Source organism: Bombyx mandarina, chromosome 15, assembly GCF_030267445.1.
Source record: "Bombyx mandarina strain Sakado chromosome 15, ASM3026744v2".
NCBI lineage: Eukaryota > Metazoa > Arthropoda > Insecta > Lepidoptera > Bombycidae > Bombyx > Bombyx mandarina.
Window position 1 is genome coordinate 7,679,889 of NC_143221.1, and position 25,373 is coordinate 7,705,261.

Genomic DNA, 25,373 nt, shown 5'->3' on the forward strand with positions numbered 1-25,373 from the left:
TCGACTGATCTACCAATAACGCGCTCGATACGATTTCCCCTGCCGTCGCGCCTCACCCTCACCACCAAAGTGATCTAAAATTCGGTTCTGCGCAGTCAAGGTCATTTGCTCAAGAAGTTTGCCGGTTACTATACCCAGGGAGAAAAAGTTACACTTTCTTCCCTGTACAGTGGGACGAAAACCGAACTTTCGGCGTAGGTAGGAGAAAAAATCTAGTATTAGACAGAATTATATTTAATCTATGTTTGAAGTTCTAGCATTGGTAATGCGCAACGCCTATAAGCAAAAGGTGAAATTTATTAAAATGAAACCAAAGTTGGAGTATGAGCTTTATTAAACGAAACGTCTTGATCGTAGACGAAAAATGATTAATAAAAGTAACACAGGTTCTCAAAGTGTATATAATCTATGACACGGGCCGTTTGCAATTCGCTGAATGAACATGTTGCAATAATCGCGTTCGGTTTCAGTAGCCAGGCTGCGCATGCGGGGCATTCGGCGCGGCGGGGGGTGGTGTATCGGTGTTTCAGACGTCGTCGACAGCGAAGCAAGCATTCAGTCTCTTTTGTGTCATGAGAGGCCGCGATTCTTCACACACAGCACGGTGCTTCGAGCAATGCATCACAATGAACAGCCGACAGGGAATGCATGCAACGGTAAGCGAACTTCTAATATGTACTGTCATAATTAATCGCGTGTTTTAATTAAATTTTAATGCAATTTTTGAATTACCTATTAAAATTTGGGAATTTATTTAATTCTTAATGCAACTGCAAGCGACAACCCCATAAAATATATATATTTAAATTAAAAATTTAATCATATTAAATTTAATAAAAGACTACTTTTATGACCATAACTTAAGAATTTAATAAAAACGGCATAAAGAGTTGGAACACGTTATAGATTTACTGTGTTGATATGTATACATTATTGACTTGATACCCAAGTCAATAATGTATACCACCTTTTTACTTCCACTGAACTCGGTGGAACGTGGCGCTGGATATCAATAACGGCAAGGACATAGCTATTTGTGGGCATATTACCTACTAACCACCGATTTAAACATTAACTATTAAATAAAGTGAAGTAATGTAATTCAAATGAATATCTGAAACTTTGCATGTTCGGTGGTGATTCATGAAAATATATTACTTACCACATTTACCCTTTAGATAAATTAAAACAACTAGGCACCTATTTACTTGAGAAGGGTTCGTCTACAACAAGGTTGGGGTTCGCAGTGTGAAACGCATTAAATTACAAATACTCATGGGTAGAGAATAAATTGTTTTGTTAATTGAACGCACAAGCATTTTAAAATGCATCACATGAAAATAAATCACTTCATAATCATATTTTATTTTCCCTGTATTTTGTACTGTACCTTTCTATGGGGAGTCGTCATCTCCATTTTGCCATTGCATTTCACGCCATCTCATGGCTTTCTCCATGGAGCCTCCAAACAGTGCGATCATTAACAGCCTGCTTTTTTTTATTGCTTGGATGGGTGGACGAGCTCACAGCCCACCTGGTGTTAAGTGGTTACTGGAGCCCATAGACATCTACAACGTTAATACGCCACCCACCTTGAGGTAAGTTCTAAGGTCTCAAGTATAGTTACAACGGCTGCCCCACCCTTGAAACCGAAACGCATTACTGCTTCACGGCAGAAATAGGCGGGGTGGTGGTACCTACCCGCGCGGACTCACAAGAGGTCCTATCACCAGTAATAAATTAGGTTAATTTAAATATTGTAAATTTGTATGGAGTCGGAACGTTTGCCTACGTATGCCGCTAGGGGCGCTATTCCAACTGCATACAAATTTGAGTTAACTTTTACACGATCGAGAACGTTAAAAAACTCCCACTAAGTACACAGGTAGGGCGTGTGTTTGTCGTTGCATGAAAATGTATCGTGATTTACCACCTACTTAATTATTATTATTTTTTTTTTTGTTTAAGCTAATAGATACTTTTATTAAATTTCGACGCTATTGACTACTTCGAAATTTAACAAGATGCATAGGTATTTCAATATTAGAATATAATTATTATGAGAGGTAAAATAATTTAAGGGGGATTTTGAGTAGACAGTATATAAATATAATATATAACTTTATATGTAAATGAACGAAACTAAGATGTCATGTAAATTTGTAAGTGGTTAATATAATGTTTTGTAAAACTGTAAATAGAAATGTAAAACACCTATAATATAAATATAACACTTAAGTATTAGACAAAAAAAAATACAAAATTCATAACATTTACAATAAAAATTCGCAAACATTTCTGATAAATGAATGTTCTCTTTATTGCTGGTCGCAGATAGAAATGTTTTAATTTAAGATCAACGAATGAGGAGAGGTTCTCCAATTACAATTTGTAGATAAGAAGTATAAGACAACGGTATACTGTAAAACTAATTATTTAAAATAAAGTCCCGTTTGTAATGTACTGCTCAATTTAAAAGTATTTTATGTGACTTCAGCTGGTTAGCAATAAATTCAATTGAGTAAGCGATATCTTGAACATTGTACTACTTGTCCCAATTATTTAGTTGTGATGTCTACGAAAAAAATACATTGAATATTATAATTGTCAGTTATTACGAGGTAATGAAATCAGAAATTTATTGATGTTTTCAGTAATTTTTTTTAATTTAGGTTCAATAACATATTCTATTATTATACAGCTAGAATATAATAAATATAATAATATAATAATACGTTATCATTTTCTTCGGTGTTCGCGACTTATAGACTTAACTAAAACTACTTTTACTTAGACTACATTTCAGCTGCCAACACCTTAGTCGACCGTGAACACGAAAAATGTAAAATATTCGAAACTTTGGATATATAAATAATATTATGTATATAAAGCTAATAAAAACGGCAAGAAATAAGTAGTTTTTAATAAAAGACCAGCAGTTTTTTTTTTTTTTTTTTTCTATTGGCGACATAACAGTTCGAATTCATACAAATAATGGTTGGCCACCCTTTAAATTGCATGCACCCATGCATCAGCCCGTTGAGTTTCTCGCCGGATCTTCTCAGCGGGTCGCAATTCCGATCCAGTGGTAGATTCATTCGCGAAGCAGTTACTCTTGAGTTGCTAGGTCTCTTTTGGAAGCGCTCGGGCAGCTGTTAACAAATCCCATCCCTCCTGGCTGAGCCTTTGTCACCCACCTGTCCTGGTGAAACTGGAAAGGCCTCTGGGCCACCAGTAATCCCTCATTCATAAAAAAACCCTTTAAATTGGAACGAATGATTGTCAGTAAAGAACGGGTAGGGCGGTGGCACCTACCCGCTCGGGCCTCACAACACTCATTAGCTAAATTTATATTATAACTTTTGCGAATTTCATTTCTAATAAACAAGGAGTTTTTTTTTTCATAATCATTCATAAACAGTGCTAGAAGTATTTTTTCCTTCAATTTTCATTTTAACCGGACTTTTGAGCCCAGCCATAGTCGCATAAATCGTAGATAGACAAGTTATCTTTAAGCGATGATTGCATCAGTTATTACATTTATAAAAGAAAACAACCTCAGAAAAAATAATTCAGTCATTAATAAAATTAAATGTAGTCGAAGCTTATGCATTATTAGCGATAACTCAAAAACTGCTTATCAATCTGTTGATATAATTTGTATATGACAATATGAGAAGCACCAAGTTTCAAATAAAAAGAAGAAACATCAAAATTGGTTCACGTAAAAATATAGTGTTGAGGTAATAATAGTCACAGATAAAAAAAGAGTCGAATTGAGAACCTCCTCCTTTTTTGAAGTCGATTAAAAACAAGGCTAGCTACGTTTTGACTAACAAGACTTATCAAGTTTACTGAAATTTAAAGTGGATTCTGAAATTGGCGAATTTTTTTTCGTATTCTCAAAATGTACATCGAACACAATCAGTAGACGATATCATATTATATATTTTACTCTTGTCAACGGAACTTTGGCAACTCTTTAGTATACACGTTTCATGTGACTGAGCCAAATATGTTCGTCAGTTCAATGGTTAATTATTCTTTTGTCATTTACTAAACGTCATCACATGGCCAACGCCTTTATGAGATTTATTGGGAAACATTTGTATTTTCAACACTGGAAATGTTGCTCTGGAATTAAATACCCTCTGTGATATTTCAGCGCTTGGAAACGAGATTTAAGAATATATTAAATAGAAAATATGTATAATTGTCAACTCCTTCATACCACTCGAAGTACGAGTACCTACGAAAGACAGATTGTTCTCAGACTCTCAGTACTTGCAACCCCTAGGAAAATAGCTATTAGAAACTCAACATTCCACATCCCTCTGCTCGAATAGTAAGTAGACCGATTTTAATACCTAATTAAAACTTGACAGTAATTATTACCATATTCAAACATCGACGAGTAACAGTTCAGTCGTCCGTGACCACGAAAACTGTAACGTATTCTAAAAATTTGAAAGAAAATTAAAATAATAAACGAGAGATTAAACCGTAATAGTAGTTTTAGTTATGTCTACGACTTGCATATGCTGAAGAAAATTTCGGTATTAATACTTTTTTAAAGATACAGTACAAACAGTGGACCCTTTTCGTAATTTTAGAAAGGACCTAAATCTCATATTTATTCTTAAAAACCATCGAAATATACTGCTGTATCGGTAGAATATTATTTGTTAGTTCAGTTTCATTAACAGGGGACAATTTTATAAGTTAAATCCAAAAGGAGTCCCCTTACAGGGAAAGTTTTTGATGAGATGGTCTGATCTCATAAATAATAACCGATTAATACTTTTAGAGAGTAAACCTCATTTTGGATGCAGTTCCATGGTGCGTTAGCAAATGTTAAAATAACGTGTTACTTATTAATTAAATAAGATATGTTACCTACCGACGTGGTATTCGTGCGTTCCGTTTTGAAGGAATAGGAAGCCGTATCAAAATACTATTCAGACTTCAATCTATGTCTCAAGGTTGACATTCGCTGTTAAAACCAAATCTAACGCGAGCTCTTCATTACATTTAATTAGGTTTCATACTTTAGTGCATTTAATGCTGTAAAAAGAAAGCGTTAGAGGATATTGTCAAAACATTTTTGGAGTTACGACTTAATACAGACACGTTATAGTTTATTGTTTTTAAGGGGCTTGCCCGACATATATTTTATCGTAGTATTGGCATCGTCAACACCGAAGTAAAATTCGTACTTTTTCTGCATACTTTGTGTAGTCAACGATGACTATATCATAATATTTTTAGACACTGTTGATTAGATATGAAAACCATCAATGCTATTAACAGTTTAGATAATGTAACAGCTTTATGCGTTCAATAAAGCGGTAATTTTTTGAAACAGATAAGCTAATCCACTCGTTACTCATTTGATTCAAGCCGAATTTACTTTCATAGATAAACATCGAAAAAATACCGTAATAAATTATTGTTTTAGATTTAGAGACTACGAGCTCATGGCCACCTTGCGACCTGATCTCGAAGTCTCAAATGTAGTGGACCGCGACTGACAAACTACGACTTCTACTATTATATAAAACCGCTAAATGTATAACTTGCAGACCAGTATATACTACTGCTTTGTGGCAGAATTTTTTTTTCAATTTTCTGTCGAATCATTGGTAGCCTAAATGGCTATTCCAATTACGCCCGGACCGATAGGTGAGCTTATGGCTTCAAAAGAGCCCTGAGAGAATTGCTAACACTGACTCTAGCAAGAGTAGTGCTTCGCTGAATTTACCACTGGATTGAAATCGTAAACCATTGAGAAGATCCCCACTTCGATAAAGCGGCACGACACGAGAACCCTCTCATCGTGGCCGCCGGTAACTACATTCCCGATCCTGCGGAAAGAATGGAAAGCAGTCGACGTCGCCCCAAACACGTCATCTCGGATCCTCCCGATCCACTAACGGTGCTTCTAGGTACTTCAAGCACCGGTCACCGTTCTTGTCGAACCCGTCGCTTGCGATGAAGGGCTCGACGAGTAAATTAACCCTCAAACACAGCCCACTGAGTTTCTCGCCGGATTTTCTCAGTGGGTCGCGTTTCCATCCGGTGGTAGATTCTGCGAAGCACGGCTCTTGCTAGGGTTCGTGTTAGCAACGTCGTCAGGTTTGAGCCCCGTGAGCTCACCTACTAGTTAAGGTTACGCTGGAATAGCCTCTCAAGGCTACCAGCTTAGGTAGGAAAAAAAAATAGAAGATCCGGCGAGACACTGAGTAGGTTGTGAGCTAGGCAGAAATAAAAGCTCCACTGTCGAGTTTTTTTAAAACCGTTATTAGACACCTATATCTCTAGAGGTAGCCATAGTGACCCTGGTAACCATACTCATTACGTCAAACAGTTTGACGCATAACATAATTTATAACATCAGCTCGCTGAGTTTTTCTTTGGATCATCTCAGCAGGTCGCGATTCCGATCCGGTAAAAGATAGATTCGCAAAGCTGCCCTTGAGCTGTTAGGTCCCCTTTGAAGGCGCTGGGGCAGCTGTTATTTAACCTCACACCTCAGGAGGTGTGCCCGTGGACGAATACCTCTCCTGATCAAACTGGAAATGTCCCCGATCCAACATTGATACTTTCATACTAAAAAAACACGCAGAAGATGTTGGAACGTATTCATATACGGACTCATTATGCCTTCTGTCATCAGTTTCATTAATTGAATCGAATTTAAATTAATTACGTCAATTGATGTTTTTATCCGTCTTCGTTATATCACACGATGGTATGTATTCCTTCATTGTGGAAATCGTTTCTAAACACGTGCTCCATACCTTTCTGCGTTGAAATATTTGTACCTACCTACCAGAGAATTTGAATGATATAGATGTACCAATCTAAACGGCACTTACAGTACAAAATCTAGTTTATATTCATTTGTTCACGATTTATAAGGCCATTGGCGCTTCCTCTTCATCAATTTATATTTTAAATGGTCATAGTGAGATACTTTGATTATTCCGGTACTTGCATTAAACGAGCTCAATCAAATAGACGAAGATAAGTTAATACGCCCTTGCCTGAAGGGCATTTCTAATTTGCGGACACTTCATAGGGCCGCAGAATAACAAAGCAACGTTGAACTTTTGTAACCTTGTTCGTGCAAAGAAATTTGACGTATTTGTATATAAGTAGCTCCTTATTATTTTTATCCATTTTTAAAATTATAAAAAACGTACTAGGTAATTGAAAACACTTCATTGACGCATGCGTGAAATCTATTGATTCGTCCTACGCCGATTCTCTCTCATGACGCTCTCAGAAAGATGTTATCTGCTCGACTGTATAACGGAGAGCTCTCAAATGGGGACAAGCGACCTTGGCTATGCTGATTTGTAACAGGGGATACAAATCAATGAAGCGTGTTTAGTAAACGTTAATGACGTCTCAACGTTAATTGCTTGTAAAGACGAGGTCTCTGTGAAGCTAAGAAACGTTTAGACTACACTCTGTAGAGTTTTGTGTAAAATTAATACACTTGCCTGCACCCAGGTCACATGACATCATACGCAATCTCAGAATAACTATCCGTCGCGTCTAATTATAATCTACCAAAACTGGATTTACCTATTGGCAAAATATTCTAATATATTACGGGTAACTTGACGATGCAATATTGAAGCAGCAATGTATAGCATTTTTTATACACATTTCAGATGTTCGTGCATTAACAATTATATTAGTAAGGAATGCCTTCGAAGTAAAATGTGCATTTTGTGTCGCCAATCGTTACGTAATCAGAATAACCCAATATTTCTGTAGAATAGGGATTGATTGACATTGTTATTTGATACAAGACTGGGCAAAGTAACTATAAAAGTCACTGACCGCAACTGTACATACGTATAACTATTGAACGCCTAGAAACCTACTTCATCATCAGTATCGTTTTTGTCTACACAGTTTTAAAACCTAATTATTATCTTCTTTTTCTCAACCTTATCCCACTAGGTGGGGTCGGCACAGCGAATTTTTCTCTTCCGTTCTCATATCGTAATTCACACACTCCATCCATGTCTTCTTCGGTCGATCTCTTCTTCCCCCTCTACCTTGCACTACCATTTCCATACATCTCCTAGTCACATGCATCCTAGAACCTAATTATTACATTTAACAACATTATGTTATTATATGTATATTATCAAGTCAATAAATAGTCAAGGTTCTAACCAAACTATTAAACAAGTTGTGAATTAATGTGAATCATTACATAGTATAAAACAAAGTCGCTTTCTCTGTCCCTATATCTGTCTGTCCCTATGTATGCTTAAATCTTTAAAACAACGCAACGGATTTTGATGCGGTTTTTTTTAATAGATAGAGTGATTGAAAAGGAAGGTTTATATGTATAATAACATCCATTAAATAGTGGAGAAATCAATAATAAATTACAGTTTCCGAAGCGAAGCGAGGGCGGGTCGCTAGTATGATTTCATTCCCGATCTTGCGGAAAGAATGGAAAGCAGTCGACGTCGCCCAAAACACGTCATCTCGGATCCTCCCGATCCACTAACGGTGCTTCTAGGTACTTCAAGCACCGGTCACCGTTCTCGTCGAACCCGTCGCTTGCGACGAAGGGCTCGACGAGTAAATTAACTCTCAGACACAGCCCACTGAGTTTCTCGCCGGATCTTCTCAGTGGGTCGCGTTTCCGATCCGGTGGTAGATTCTGCGAAGCACGGCTCTTGCTAGGGTTCGTGTTAGCAACGTCGTCAGGTTTGAGCCCCGTGAGCTCACCTACTAGTTACGGTTACGCTGGAATAGCCTCTCTAGGCTACCAGCTTAGGTAGGGGAAAAAAAAGTATGATTTATATTCTTGAAGAGTATTTGGGGTCATGCTGTAAAATCTAAAAAGTAACCCAGATTTTTTTCATTTAAATCTTTATTAAAATTTACTATCAATCTATTTATATTCAAAATACACGGCTCTGTAATACAAGATCAAATAATTGCATTGTTTAAGTTGAAGATTTACCCTTCGTTTGATTCTTTGTAAGTGAACGTTTACTGTTGAGCTCTCAGTTTTTGAAACGTCAGCGTAGAGTTCGTTTGAAGGTCGTTTAGGATATCCTCAGGCGTCGCTTTGTCTGTCCACGCTATTTTTCTGAGGGTTGTTCACCTTACTTAGGACATACATTCATTCATTCGAACGCAAAAATATCCAAACAAGGCTATTTACGGATTCAATCACAAATACAAATATTCAATACTATTCCTGACTATCCTTTCCTCGTTGTGAATACTTTTAATTGAATTAGTTAAGTATAACTAACGTGGCCATTTATTATTTTTGTCAAAGCGTGTTTTACAAATATTTTCTTATAGAATAACACAAAATAATCAAAGCACTAAACACAAAATAGTTAGTAGACATGAATTACTACAGCCGGAAACGTGAAAGCCGTTTTTTTGTATTTGTCGGCTGAACAAATTTTGTTCAAAATATCGGGTCTTGTTTTTAGATACGTGTGGAACTCGGTACAAATGATTTATTTATATTTATTTTCATAATCAAAATAACTTTAATTTTCTGTTCTATGTTGAATTGAAAAATACATTTATCGTTTGGTCTGCTTGCAAAAGCGGGGCTATGTCGGTCGCGCTGGTGACAACGGGACAGAATGCCCGTAAGCGGGACTGTCCCGCCCAAATCGGGACGTACCTATCGTTACGTTAAGTATAACCCAAAACTTTTTAGTTATAGGTTTATTAAATTTAAAATCTAGGGAGCTAATAATTTATTTCCATTTCTTGAGGTCAGCTACGGCTTATGAGAATCGTAGTCCGGCCGTAGATGTACGATGTACGCGACGTAGCAACACAACACGTGTGTGTGCAAATTTGTTAAAATGTAACAAACGAATGGCTTATTGCTTAGTTGATTTTTTACATAATGAGTAATATGTAACAGATGCACGTGTATTAAACGCAGAATTGCTTTAAATATGATAACGCTGTGTAGTACATACCTCGGGTCACGTACACAGCAACCATAATAGCAACACTTTAAATAATATATCAACGTTGCAAAACCTATGAAATACGATTAATAGGTTCAGCGTGGTACTTTTGAAAAATTGCATAAATGATGGACTTCATTAAAGAGTTGCTTTATTATGTTATAGAAGAGGCGGACTGTTAATTATTTAATAATGTGTTTTTATTTTTTCCACAAATCACTATCTTACGATCTGTCAAGATTACGAAAGCAGCGAGGTTCATGCTGTCAGTTAAACTTTATAATAATTAGTATTCATAAAAAAGAAAAAAATAAGATTTTGAATCGTTAATTGTTCAAAAGAGAATTTTAACAAAGGCGCGTAAGTATGTATTTCAAAAGTATTTTTGGAATCCCCGCAAAAGGTTTTCGAAGGTTTCAAGGGTGACTAATTTCTCAATCTGACAAGTAAGAAAATAAATAGGCGGAGTAAGCTATATAAAGTGTTTTTTCCTTTTTTAAACGAGTTTGCTGATTAAATTTTGTTTTAATTGGACAAGGTTTATTTCTAAAAATATACTTGAATTAATTAGTAATACCATTCAAAATTCATCTATCATTCATGGTGATTCGGTCAAATAGCCATAAAGTGGTTAGATTTTAAGGATACTTTAATCTGCTCGGTTAGATTAGATCTGAAGGTATGAGCGAGCCACCTCGAGTTGCTACTACTTTCCTGTCATTCATTCTTCTCAACTACCCTTTGAGTGCGAAATATCGATAGATCGACACTCTATTTATGTGTATAAAGTGCGGAACGTCGGAATATCGGCTATTGCGCAGTTTGATTATAGGTATTTGGTATCAACCTGTATGGGCGTGTTTTAGCGCGCTCCTTTATATATGTATAAAACGTTTTTCATAACTTCATAACATTATTTAATAGTATTTTGCTGTGATTTAGTTAGCTTTGATTTTTATTTTTTTTTTATTTTAAAGTTTTTCTTTTTCACAAATCCTTTAGAAATTACTGCAAAATATGTGAAAATAAGCTCAGCACTAAAAGGGTTTATATGTATAAGTTCGCATCTGAATTAGTTAATGGAATAGTGCAAGGACTCACGGATGGATATCAGCATTCTGGCAATTATGTACTCGGTTTGCACTGTAAGACAGACATTGTAAAAATACTGGTCCAAACCAAATGAACCGACAGCTCGTCTGCCTATTTCAGCTAGTAAAAAATAAAAAATATAAAACGCTAGTTGGAATAGTTTCAGCAGTCTTTTATTTTTAGTTAAAGTATAATTATTATTTTGGTGTTCAAGGCTAGTCTAGTCCAATTACTAACATGCTTTGTTAATTTAAAGAACGCTTTCATTACTTTTTTTTCGTGTTTCTTCTTCTTCTTGATAACACATATCTTTGTTTTATTTTCGATTTGTTCAGGATTAAGCGTCATATTTACAAGGATTGGGACAAAAAATTCCTAGAAATTAAATGTCGTAGTATATTGAGATGGTAGTGAATATTCTGTAAGTCGTCGTGGCCTAAAGGATAAGACGTCCGGTGTATTCGTATGTAGCGATGCACCGGTGTTCGAATCCCGCAGGCGGGTACCAATTTTTCTAATGAAATACGTACTCAACAAATGTTCACGATTGACTTCCACGGTGAAGGAATAACATCTTGTAATAAAAACCAAACCCGCAAAATTATAATTTGCGTAATCACTGGTGGTAGGACGTCTTGGGAGTCCGCACGGGTAGGTACCACCACCCCGCCTATTTCCGCCGTGAAGCAGTAATGCGTTTCGGTTCGAAGGGTGGGGTAACCGTTGTAACTATAATGAGACCTTAGAACTTGTATCTCGAGGTGGGTGGCGCATTTACGTTGTAGATGTCTATGGGCTCCAGTAACCACTTAACACCAGGTGGGCTGTGAGCTCGTCCATCCATCTAAGCAAAAAAAAAAAAAAAAGTTTCCATTTTCTACACTGTTTGTGAAATGTTTTCTTTTTTCATTTCTTTAGCAGTTCTAAAACGGCTTTAGTTGGTCTACTTTCGTACATTGAACGCGCGACACGATAACCCTCTTATCCTGGCCACCACTCTTCACATATCCTACCCAGGTAAAGCAAAGCTGCCGTCGTCCAAAACATGTCTAGTTGGATCCACTGAATCCGCTCTCGCTGCTTTAGGCTCTTCAAGGACCAGTCATCGTCTTCGTCAAACTCGTGAATTAGCGATATGTGAACTAGCCTATAGACTTAACTCACTGAGTTTCTCGTCGTATCTTTTCAGTGGGCTGCAATTCCGATTCGGCGATATATTCAGCGAAACATTGCTCTTGCTAAGGCCAGTGTACCAATCCTCTCAAGTTGAGCTCGAGAGCTCACCTACCCGTCGCGTAGGGGGTGGCTGGAATGGGCCTTTGGACTGCCAACAATTAGATGAAAAAAAAACTATTTTCTTTTTTCTATAAGAAAAATTACAATAACAAAACAAAGAAATGTAATACATATAATTGTCTTAATCCTAAGCTTTCACCATTATTTTGAATCATTGGGTGAAAACAAGTCAAAATTTAATTTGCATTTCATCCTTGCATTTACTGGTGGTAGGACCTCTTGTGAGTCCGCACGGGTGGGTACCACCACCCTGCTCATTTCTGCCGTGAAGCAGTAAGCGTTTCGATTTGAAGGGTGGGGCAGCCGTTGTAACTATACTTGAGACCTTAGAATTTATATCTCAAGATGGGTGGCGAATTTACGTTGTGGATGTCTATGGGCTTCAGTAACCACTTAACACCAGGTGGGCTGTGAGCTCGTCCACCCATCTATGCAACAAAAAAAAAAAATCCGTTTCGAAAGATTTTTTTATAATTCGTTGAAAGAGGAGTACCTAATCGCTCCACTTACTTATAAGTACCGTTTTTTCGTTCACGTCATTAACAACGTCCATAACAATTACGATGCTCATGTATTTTATCCTTAATAATATTCTTATGTTTTTATCGTTTGCGTGTTTTTTCAATATAGCTTAAATTACGATGGTCTTCCAAAGGAATCTTTGTCGAAATCATATAAATTAAACGTGATTGAACTTTGGCCGGTCGCGAACGTCAAAGCTGATTGCGTATATACACAAGGAGGCCATTGAATTACACGCAAGTGAACGAAAAAGGTTCTATTCTTTTCAATGAAACAATTTAAAATCGTATTTTTGAACGAAACACACATAGAATATAGGGATTATTATCTTTCAACTTAATAACTATTAACACAGAACGCCGCATAAAAAAATCGAATATTTTCATTCAGGCCACGGTGCTCACCGGTATGCCTTATCTTACTGAACCGTTCGGGCCCTAAGGGTCACCCGCGTGAGGGTTCCAACGTAAACGCTTCCCACAAGCCACAGATTGCAGCTATCAAACAAAACGCGTATAGAAGTGAGCTGCGTAGCCCTTTAGCTGAACCGAACGCCTTGATTTTTAAATCCAATAGAAAGTATAGTTTTTATCAAGATAGCCTTTTATAGCCTTTTAAAATATCTTAAAAACTAGACTGTAAAAGTCGATAGTTTTTATTTTCTCTGCAAATTATCGCATTTTATAAATTTTAGAGTTCCAGTTGATAAAAATTACTGATCTCCTGATTTTGGCTTGGCCAGAATAATATAATAATACTGTTTCGCCAGTAAGTGTAACGCGATCTATCGCCGAATAGTCGAACGAATATCGAAGGATCTAGTAGCACCTAGAACGCTCGAGAACTACAACGCCATCTATTGTCAGATAGCGGAAACACAATACTAGAAATGAGTGGAATATTCTAGATAATTCTAGGGAAGTGGTATCGGCTATAAAAGCGTTGCAGAGATGGCACGTAGCTAGTCAGTAATCGGAACTACTCGAAGCGAAACAGCGAACGGATCACCTGAAGCGAAGCAGAAGAAGCGAATTGAGAGTTTTAAAGTATTTGTTGAGTGTTTTAAGTGTTCTAAGTGTTGAATACAGTTTTTAGTTGTACTTTGGTAGAATTTTATTTATCCCGAACCTCAGCGCGTAACAATACGCTAGGCCGCTAGGCCATAGGCCGAATGGCCATCAACGTGTTATTATAAAAAAATTAAATTTAAGAATAACACTGTTTCTTCTGACATGAGTAGAAACCGCAAACCTATAGATGGTTGTACATATTTCTGTTGACATTATACAATTGACAATAAAATATATGAAGTTTTCTTTCGAGAAACATCTTAACAATCCATAGATTCAATGCCGGGTATACTTGTTTCTCACGCTTCAGTAAGCTCTACTAGTACCGTATGTTTAAACTGCTTTCTAAACCTAATAGAATGTTTCAATTGCAACAGGCACAAAATAAATTTCCAAAAAATTATAATGAAAAAACGTACATAATAAAAATAACACTCCTCACATATATTTTTTTAACATCGCCCTTCCTCATAAGGGCTCACCCGTTGTTACGATTTTAATTTACTTAGCGCGGTGAAATCGTCATATAACTTTAAATTTAGCTATAAAACAAATTAATCGAAACTTCCAACAGGAAGTCGAAAATTTTAAAATAAACCTAGATCAAAGTAAACAGTTCAAGAGAAGCCGTATATCACGGCCTCCATCGAACAGATATAAATTTCGGCAATGTTTCTTGAGAGTTCATTGTGTGTTTTACGACTCTCGCTTTCAGTGCAGCGCAAATACCTGAAACTGACGCACAGAATTTATTCTCGTTGCATAATCTAACGTCGGCTTTAAGATTAATCTACAAAAGTTTCTGGAAGATCGTGCATTGCAAAAATATCTGATATTGTGAAGGCAAGAGAAATTTATACGTTCCAAACTTTTCAGACGCCGATAAAACTCGCATCAATCAATTTAAGCAGATATTCGGCGGGAGGCAATTTTGTACGGGACGTTTGTATCTACATTATTCATGAACATTCTCTCCTGAATATTCTCTTTTGAAGTAAATTAAACTGTATAGGTATCGCTATTCAATTACCAAACAGATTTTCTCCCCTCTATGATATTTTTTGAGCATTAGGACTCATCCTTCAGTTTAAGCTTAGCAGTAATCCTCAGCGGTAGGCAAAGAGGTAGGTTGATGTCACGACGATGACCGGTCACCATCTAGTGGCCACCATTCGTTTGCCTTCGAAAACAATAAACATATCTTTCTTTTCACAATGGCCGGTGTGATGAAAGTCTAGTGGCATAAATGTTGGTATCAAACTATTAACGATCTATTTAGCACCAGTTCTCAAGATATGAACCAAGACCAGTGTGCTTAGTGCGAGTTTTTTAACGTTCTCGATAGCGTAAAAGTTAACTCATATTTGTATGGAGTTGGAACGTTTGCCGCTAGGGGCGTTGATCCAACTGCATACAAATTTGAGTTAACTTTAACGCTATCGAAAACGTTACAAAACTTGCACTAAGCACACAGAGCAAGCTAGGAAAATCAAAGTGAGGAACTACTAATGCGTTCGAATTTTACGCTGTAGGTGTAATCTGATGAGTCCCGGTTCAACCACGTACTTCCACCAACAAAAGAGTATGATTGAAATAAAAAAACACCATGAAATTCGTTAAACAATTATCAAAAACAGAATAACTTAAATTTAAATTAATCAATAATTAATGCCGAATATCCAGGTTATAATCCATCCAATAATAAAGTAAAACAATCAATTCTAGAACTAGACTTCATAATCACACATATCATGAAAATTTTGCACGTTGCACTGCGTGAATAATGTATAACTCAACTCGCCAGTGTATCACGATCACGTTTCATTGTGATTCGATCAACAAGTATTTTTGATGGAAAGGCCATCGCCAAATGTTATAAGAAATACGCCCATTAATCACGCGCCGCCTCTCGTACGTTAAAAATCATCCCAGAAGTGGGAAAAAGCTTCAATTCAATGAGTTTTTTTTTTATTGCTTAGATGTGTGGACGAGCTCACAGCCCACCTGGTGTTAAGTGGTTACTGGAGCCCATAGACATCTACAACGTAAATGCGCCACACACCTTGAGATATAGTTCTAAGGTCTCAGTATAGTCACAACGGCTGTCCCACCCTTCAAACCGAAACGCATTACTGCTTCACGGCAGAAATAGGCGGGGCGGTGGTACCTACCCGTGCGGACTCACAAGAGGTCCTACCACCAGTAAAGAATTTTAAAGATTAAATCGTTCATGCAAATAAGTTTACACAAGTGTGTGAGTGTGTGTGTAAGTAATTACATACTTTTTATATTACCAAGAGGATTTATAAGAAATATTCGAAAACTGAGCGCGTAAAAAGTTTATTTGCTCGGGTTTAATTATTTAAACATTATAAATATTAGTTTTAAAACGTATTAATCGTAACGAACTATTTTATTTTCATTGATTATGATAATATCAGCTACTAAGTATGTATTAAATAACATAAACTGCCCCATTTACAGATTATCTAACAATGGCTTGTTGACGAATCGGATGTGCGTTCATCATAGAATGCGGAGATCATTGTCAAACGCCCGAGTCAAATGTGACGTTTGATGTTATTGTATGACTGGCTGGTGACGAAACATCAGTTCTCATTGCCATTGATCGGAGGGCGGGCGAAGGCGGGCGTGTCGCGCCCACGTGCTCACTCGAGACCGGAATAGATAGTCCGCTCCGCGCAACCGTATCAACCTAACATCTTTCACACACTTCCATCGCTTAAACAAAAAAAAAAAAACAAAATAACGAAACATCAACAAAGATCTGAATCAAATTTCACGTTTAAATAAATTTAACTTACTTTACATAACCTTTCGTAAATTGTTTAAGTCATAAATTCTTTGGGAAACGCGATTTGTATTGCTCATACGCACAAACGTCACAGGTGTGCATTCTGCTATTTTAATGTAAACTGTACCACCGAGTCGTGCAGTACTGGCTTGACTTTGGTATCGTAAGGATCGTCCGTGGGTGTTGTTACGCGAGTTACGCGATATTTAGATTTAGCACCTTGACTCAGTTCTTTGATAGAGTAGTAGATATAGTGAGCACCGGCATCCGCTGAGTGCATGTGCGATGCGATGCGTGATAAAATCGCAGCATTGTTTCGAGGCTCGGCGCACACACCTGCACACAACACAGAAAAGCTTCAGAATGGTGTGCTTGATCCAGTACTCGTCTTTACGGAAGGTCTGCCTTTAAACCCTATTTTTAATGCACTTATAATAAAACTTTTCAAATGACCAGAACTGATAGTACAGCTTAAAAATAACATTGTTAAGAATAAAACAGCTATTTACCTTCCAAATTCAGCAGTAATTTTCAGCAGTAATACGTTTCGGTTTGATTACTGGTTGTAGGACCTCTTGTGAGTCCGCACGGATAGGTACCACCGCCTTGCATATTTCTACCGTGAAGCAGTAATGCGTTTCGGTTTGAAGGGCGGGGCAGCCGTTGTAACTATACTGAGACCTTAGAACTTATATCTCAAGGTGGGTGGCGCATTTGCGTTGTAGATGTCTATGGGCTCCAGTAACCACTTAAAACCAGGTGGGCTATGAGCTCGTCCACCCATAAAAGCAATAAAAAAAAAACCCAGAACTTATAGATGTTAATACAACTTAATAATAACTTTTTTATATTATATGAAAATAAAATTATAGTATTAGCTTTAAATTAACCATTACTGATGACAGTAATATTGTTAACCGCTTAGTATGTTTATGTTTACAATTCACACTTTGTATTTACTACTAGGTACTGCTTCATCGTCATATGACCGTTGTAGTACTATTCATTCTCAACTTAGTCTCCTACCTAGCTGCATGATGACCTATTCCGCACCCTTTGGTTGATTACATTGAAATCCCACATGGAACAGCACTATTGTACAAACTACATATTTATGCCGCAGCAAACATAGTATTCCAAAATATCATATTCAAATAACGGAATTTAAAAATAACAGATTTTTAAAGGAACAACAATTTCGTAATGTTATACCATGTTAGATAACAGTCGTGTAATTTAAAAATAGGTGTGAAACCTCGAAAATTCCAGACGGCGTTTCGTTCATTATTTAAAAGTTATTACAATGTTTATTATTACATCATTACAATTTATTGGCGGCCTACATTCAAATCATGGGGAAAATATACACATTCCATCAGATGAATTATCAGATTTAAATTGATTTCGAATACAATACGAATTACGAATTCAACAACTACGATACCTTGATACCTTGAGAGCACTGACCTGGAAAGTGTCTGGCAAGAGGACGAGAGGCCGCCCCAGAACAACTTGGCGTCGCTCGGTGGAGCAGGAGCTAGGGGTCTTGGGCATGACGTGGGAGGAGCTAGAACAGACTGCCCAAGGCCGATGTAAATGGAAAATTTTTATTCGAGCCCTACACCCCAGCAGAGGGTAATAGAAAGGAATGATGATGATGATACCTTGATTACACCACCTACTTGTACGAAGCTGACTAGATTTTACAACAACGGTAAATTTACTAAAAAAAAATCTAAAATAAAAAGACAACGACAACAAATAACTTAGATGATTATTATAAAACTGCTGTAGAGCTGTCTCACGGTGAAGAAATTCATAAACAGATTGCAAAATAATGTTTATTTGTAGGTATTTGACCTAAATCACCGATTGTATTTTGTTTTTGTTAAATTACCCCTTATTTCTTCGAGGATCACGCAAAATTATTGGGCTAACTTCGATTAAACCTTTGATTTAACATCACCTTTAAAATTAACATCCATATAATTTTGTTCCGTTACGTACCTAACCATATTTCTTGATAACCGAGTTCTATATGAAATATCATTTAAAATAGACTTTATTCATATTAAAATTAAAATCATATATATTCATATTTCGAATTACATGGTTTTTTTTTCCTGCCTTACCTGATGGTCTAGAGCAAGCCTGGGTATATTGCGGCCCGCGGTAGAATTTTGTCTGGCCCGTGAAGCATTGTATATATTATTATTAAAAACACAAATATTAGTTTTTGTCTAACATAAATTTTATGTCGGTTATTTTTTTATATTAATTTTAATTTGGAGAAATATCTTTCCGCAATAAATTCGCGGAAAATTAAACGAAATAAAAGCAGATATAGATCTACTGAGGGTGCATACATCATAAAATACTAAAGAAATAATGAAACTGAAACTGATGTATTTGCTTAAAATATTTTTCAATTCGAAGAGTCTGAACTAATTTTTAGCAAAAACTATACTTAAAATTAGAAAAAAAACTGTTTGGCCCGAGGTCAAATTTTCATCTGCAATGTGGCCCGACTATCAAAATATTTACCCACCCCTGGTCTAGAGAGATCATATCAGCGTAACCTTAACTAGTAGGTGAGCTCACGGGGCTCAAACCTGACGATGTTGCTAACACGAACCCTAGCAAGAGCCGTGCTTTGCATAATCTACCACCGGATGCGAAACGCGACCCACTGAGAAGATCCGGCGAGAAACTCAGTGCTGATACACCTAATCTATTATAATGAGCGATAACATTTTGTAAATATCGTTGTTTGTTTGAATGGTTGGAATCTATTCTAACATTTAACACACCGGTTGAATAATCGAAAACTGTAAATAAATCTTCATAATTGTACATTTCAATAATGAATCACTATATCAATATATTAAGTATCTAGTTGCTTTCAGAAGTTTGTAATGTTTATACATTCCTTCAGAAACTTAGTGACTATCTAATCAGGTCGGATATTTTTTTTTTATTGCCCTTGTAGGCAGACGAGCATACGGCCCACCTGATGGTGAGTGGTTATCGTCGCCCATGGACTTCAGCAATGCCAGGGGCAGAGCCAAGCCGCTGCCTACAATATTCAAATTGGAAGGGTACATACTCATTGGCACAGAAAAAAAATTAAATCTATTAAATCGTACGAGTTCAAATTCGCTCGTTAACTTTTTTAAATATAAAGTGCGTAAAATTAGAGAATTCGATAATGTCAATGAATTTTGTAAAAACAACTGAAATAAATGAAAGTGACTTTAATGTTATAAGTAAGATTAACGTGTACGATTTCCATGAGTCAGCCGTCAAATAATTTATAATTTATCTGAACTTTTTTGTATAAAGCAAATTGTTGATGAAAGCTTATAAAAAGTTTAAACGAGGTTAATTTCAAATATTTGAGCTTCATTGCGTACTTAAACCGTGAAAACAAGCTTAAAATTAAATATTTTATGAACGAACGAAAGATTTTAATAAAGATTATCTTTTTATTCAAGGATACAATTGGGATATTAAAGTATAATAATAAACAATGTTTTTGAAATGAGAAATTTCACATCGTTCAATCAATTTGATAGTTGCTTATTCATGGCCGAGTATACAAACAATTAAACACAACACAATGTGCATCGGTAAGCCAAATAACATGCTTCTGGTACTTCTATTGATAGTATGCGTACGTGCCATTGAGCACCTGTTATGATGTCTCAAAGCGTTCAACATATCACACGACACCATTGCAAATGAAATGTGAACTCTGGAACATCATATTTTCAACTCGATTGTGTTACTAAACCTGTTTACTGTTTTAACAAATACCTAAAAATCTAATTGTGTTCATCGTTGTCACAAACTGTCAGCTATTTCTAAATCAGCGCCAAAATGACATGTGACGGTCAATTTCGTAATTACCGTTTCTTCACGGTAAATCCTGTGGTTGAAACCGATATGAATACATAACAAATCCGATAAGAGCTGAATATGTTTTTAATTACATTAAATGTAATGATTGTATATATGACTTATTGCTTTAAATACTAGCGCCGTTAAAACAAGCGTGAGTCATTGACCTATAAAATTTAAACTGACGATGGTGACAAAAAAAAGAATCCGAGGTCGGGATTAACATTCACTGATGAAATTTGAAGATAAAAATGAGTTAATTAACAAATAGTTCTGAAAATATACAACTGGTTCTAGATTATCTGTGATGATAGTTATTTTAGATTATTAATGAAAGAGTGACTACACTTGAGCGACTGTCGCATCCACAAGCTACTTCAAATACTTCCCATCGTTCTTCCATAGTAGTAAGTACTAGTACGTAGTAGTAAGTACTTAGTCAGTCCTAGTAGTAAGTACCTAGTAAGTAGTATTCTATGCAGGGACGTCTTAAACTAGGATGGGGCTCTAGGGCACACAAGAATTTGAGGCCCTTTTGGAAAGTAAAAAAAGCGAATTATAATTTAAAAAAATACTGAGTATGACCATTTATTATACTTAATCAAATACAGTATAATATAATATGTCATTAATGATATTAGAATTGATTGATTTAGAATTGATGATATTAGATAATAGAATTAGACTGGTTTTTTGGTTACGATTTCGATAACGGTTTCTTTCGGGATTTCTGTTGAGCAAAATCTTCTATTATAGGCATAGTGTATGTCTTGTAAATACCTTCTGATTACTGATTTGTGAAAAAAGTGTAATGTGCCCGACAAAAGTGTTTTGAGAATAAACGTGTGAGAGAAATTGTCGATGTTTCGGGGTCCCCTGAGAATGGGGGCCCTGGGCACGGGCCCCGTGTGCCCTTATGGTAAAGACGGTATTGATTTTATATCTACTAAAGTCTATGTTGAGTATGACGACAGATTTTGCTGTTGAGTATAGAGTTTGCTGTAACATCTCATGCTTTAGTATTCATGACGCGTAGTAATACGCGTTAAGCGTCCGGTCGAAAGGGCGGGAAAACCGTTTTCTACCTAATGTCTCAAGGTGAGCATCAGCTAACACTTAAAAATGTTTATGGATTTCGGCAGTCATTTAACCTTACCCAAATCGGAGTTATATTGTTTTTTTTTCTACCGAATGTTATACAAGTAGGCAGCGGCTTGGCTCTGCCCCTGGCATTGCTGAAGTCCATGGGCGACGGTAACCACTCACCATCAGGTGGGCCGTATGCTCGTCTGCCTACAAGGGCAATAAAAAAAATAAAATAAAATGTAAGACTTTATAGGCGCGTTTTTTACTAAAAAATTATCTAAACAAAAAACATCATGGAGTCTCTTATTTTTATTTTTAGATTGTAGTTACATCTTCTATATTATAATTGGTACGGACATTACAGAAATTAGTGTACACAAACTTAAGTAATGAATAAATTAAAACATTACAGTAAATATTTTAAAAACAAAAACGGTATTTTCTGTTTTTAAAATGGTTATATACTTAGTTGATCGAAGTAATAAAGGTTATAAAAAAGTGACGCTACCTTTATTTCTGGTTTGTCGAGAAACAGTAATGTGTTCCATTTGAATTATAAAAATAATAGTAACTATAATATAAAGTATACAAAGAATATAGTTCTTAAGGCACTTAACTTATACAATATACAATACCGAGGACGAATAAAATTTCAGCTGAAGTATTCTCTCCTAGCGTATTACTCTCACTTTCCCCTCCTTTGCCCTTTCACGAGTTCTGTCTCATGCGAGGGTTGGATGCTGGTTGTTGAGCGATAGGAGGTAGTCGGTTCGATTCCAACATGCCCCGCCCTCCATCCCCAGAGGAGAGCGGAAGTCCGGACTATTTCCTCCTGACAAAAAAAAGCATATTACTCAGTGTATTTATTAGTAGGCACCGACTTGACCTTTATTATCAGGCTGGCCGTGCGCTCGCCTACCTATAACGGCAATAAAAAAATAACTCCAAAAAAATCGTTTGGAAAAAACTCGGTTAAATTGTAAAAAAAAAATCTATTTTTCTTTTTTTTATTAGATGGGTGGACTAGCTCACAGCCCACCTGGTGTTAAATGATTTTCTAAAGTCTCAGTATAGTTACAACGGCTGCCCCACCCTTCAAACCGAAACGCATTACTGCTTCACGGTAGAAAATTAAATAGGGGTGGTGGTACCTTTTTTTTTTTTTTTTCGGGTAGAGGGCCGAACCTCCTACGAGGTCCCCGCGCAAAAGGGGCGCGCGGGGTATGTGAGACTCAACGATCTGCATGGTGTTGTGAGCAGACCGCGGGCCCAAGGATTTCAGGGCCCACCCACTAAACGACTCCCCTGCACTCTTACACCCGACGTCCGATCCCCTCCGAGGTCAGAACCCGGATGAGGTAGGGGGGCTACCGCGGCCAACACTACAACCAGACGGCGCGGCTCACCCCAAGGACGCCCAGCCGACGGAGCCTTCGAGGGTGGTGGTACCTACCCGTGCGAACTCACAAGAGGTCCTACCACCAGTAAATCTACATGTTTTTCTTAGCAATAATATTTAGTTTGGATAGTTCTACAATTTAATCACTGGGTACTGTATTATATATTGTTCAAAGATTCCAGAACAATCTATAATTTTCAATCACGCAAAGAACTTGTGCAAACTTAACTTGTTATTAACTTATGACATAATGATTGCCTTTCAAAGTATCTTTGATTAGTGATTGTATTAAGGTAGTGTACACCCATTCTTTGAAGTTCGCAATATTGATTTAATTGTCTTTCAGTCCTATCAGTAGTTTACGACAAACGGATTCAAGCACGTATTCGTTGTTACCATTATTGCGTTTTGAAATTAAGTTTATTTGATAAGATAATTCATCGACTTCAAAAAAACAAACTGAATCATTTTGTCAAATGAAGATAATAGATAATTTAATAAAAGTGTCGTATCATTGTAAATAATAATTAATATCAAATTAGGTTTCATTTTTTTTTTTCTATGAAACAGTTGATAAACTGTTGAAAAGAATTAAAATATGAAATGAAACGAAAAACGCATTGTTTAAATGAGAGGACGAGCTCACGGCCCGCCTGGTGTTAGGTGGTTACCGTAGCCCATAGACATCGACAACGTAAATACTGCTACTCACCGCGAGACGTGAGTTCTAAATGTCAATTTTAAAGTACAACGGCTATCCCATCCTTCAAATCGAAACCCATTACTGCTTCACGACAGAAATAGGCAGGATGGTGGTAACTAAAAACCGCTCTAGCCGCTCTACCACCAGTGAAGAACATTTTTTTTCATCGACAAAATTTAATAAAGTATTGAATTTTTATATACGACCTCGTTGAAAATTATTGGCATATCTAACATGAACTATTCTATTTTTATTTAGGTACTGTCGACCGTTAGGAGCTACAAAAATTTGTAGATATAGACACCCGTAGACCTTACGTAGCCGATGCGTTAATTGTCTTGTACTGGTAATCAATAGTAATTGTTTGGAGCTCTGCTTCAAAATTTAATTTGACAAACTTACATATATATTATGTAATAATTATGTAACTAGTTAAACTAGAGGTCCTGCAGTAGTCGAAATTCGACTATAATTAATTGGAATTGTAAGTTTGTACACTATTGTGATTGTATTTTATACTTCTACTAGCTGACCCAACAAACGTTGTGTTGCCTGAAATAAAATTTCTAGGGAAATTCTAGTGTAGAAAAAAAACCTCATTCAACCACAAAATACCTCATTATAACAAAAAAAAAAATTTCCCGAAAAATAAAAATAAAAAATAAATGTTTAGGGTGGACCACCCTTATCACTTAGGGGTATGAAAAATAGATAGTAGCCGATTCTCAGACCTACTGAACATACTATTGATACACAAATAAATCCAAAAAAACATGGCTGGCAAGCTACGATTGATACACAAATAAAACCAAAAAAACATGGCTAAAAAATGTATAGTGAGTAAGACAGGAGACCGGCTTCGTCCTCATCCCTACTACATGATGTTTGCTGGATGAGTGGTGATACCTGGCGGGAATAACTGATCGATAGTTAATCAGTAGTCGACCGGCGAGGGTGGGAGATCAAATTGAATTTTAAAAAAAACCATAATTAAAGGAACTTGAAATTATAAACTCTGAATAATAATTTATCGTACTACAATTATAATATTTGATTGCCATCTTGCAACCTTATTGCGGATCTGAGCATAAAATAAAAAAATATAAATCGGGATGGAAAAATAGGGGTTGATCGTGAGTGAAAATTGAGAGTAAAATGATTTTTTTTATTTTAAGTCATGACAAAATAATAATAAAAACTTGCCAAAAAATTACAATCTACAAAATATAAATAAAAAATAGAGGTTGATCATAGAGGGATGAAAAATTGAGAGTAACATCAGATTTTTTATTTTAATTCATGACAAAATGGAAATAAAAATCTTGCCAAAAAAATTAAAGTTTATAATTAACAAATAAAAAATAGGGGTTGATCGTAGAGGCGTGAAAATTTCAGAGTAATATAAAAATTTTTATTCTAAGTCATGACAAAATAAAAACAAAATTCATGCAAAAAAAATTAAAGTTTTTAATCAGCAAATAAAAAATAAGGGTTGATCGTACAG

The 25,373-nt window shown here is 36.3% G+C and overlaps 1 protein-coding gene across 2 annotated transcripts in view; it reads left to right on the top strand.

Moving 5' to 3' along the window:
• Positions 1-470: 470 nt before the first annotated feature.
• LOC114253633 (b(0,+)-type amino acid transporter 1) overlaps positions 471-25,373 on the top strand; it is a 40,650-nt gene continuing 15,747 nt past the window's right edge. The window contains exon 1 of one of the 2 annotated variants that reach the window (XM_028188573.2): positions 471-656. In XM_028188573.2, the coding sequence (XP_028044374.2) occupies positions 485-656 (172 nt within the window). In that variant the 5' untranslated portion in view covers positions 471-484. Of the gene's footprint in view, positions 657-16,679; positions 17,181-25,373 lie in introns of those variants that run through there. The other variant, XM_028188574.2, reaches the window with a different exon arrangement.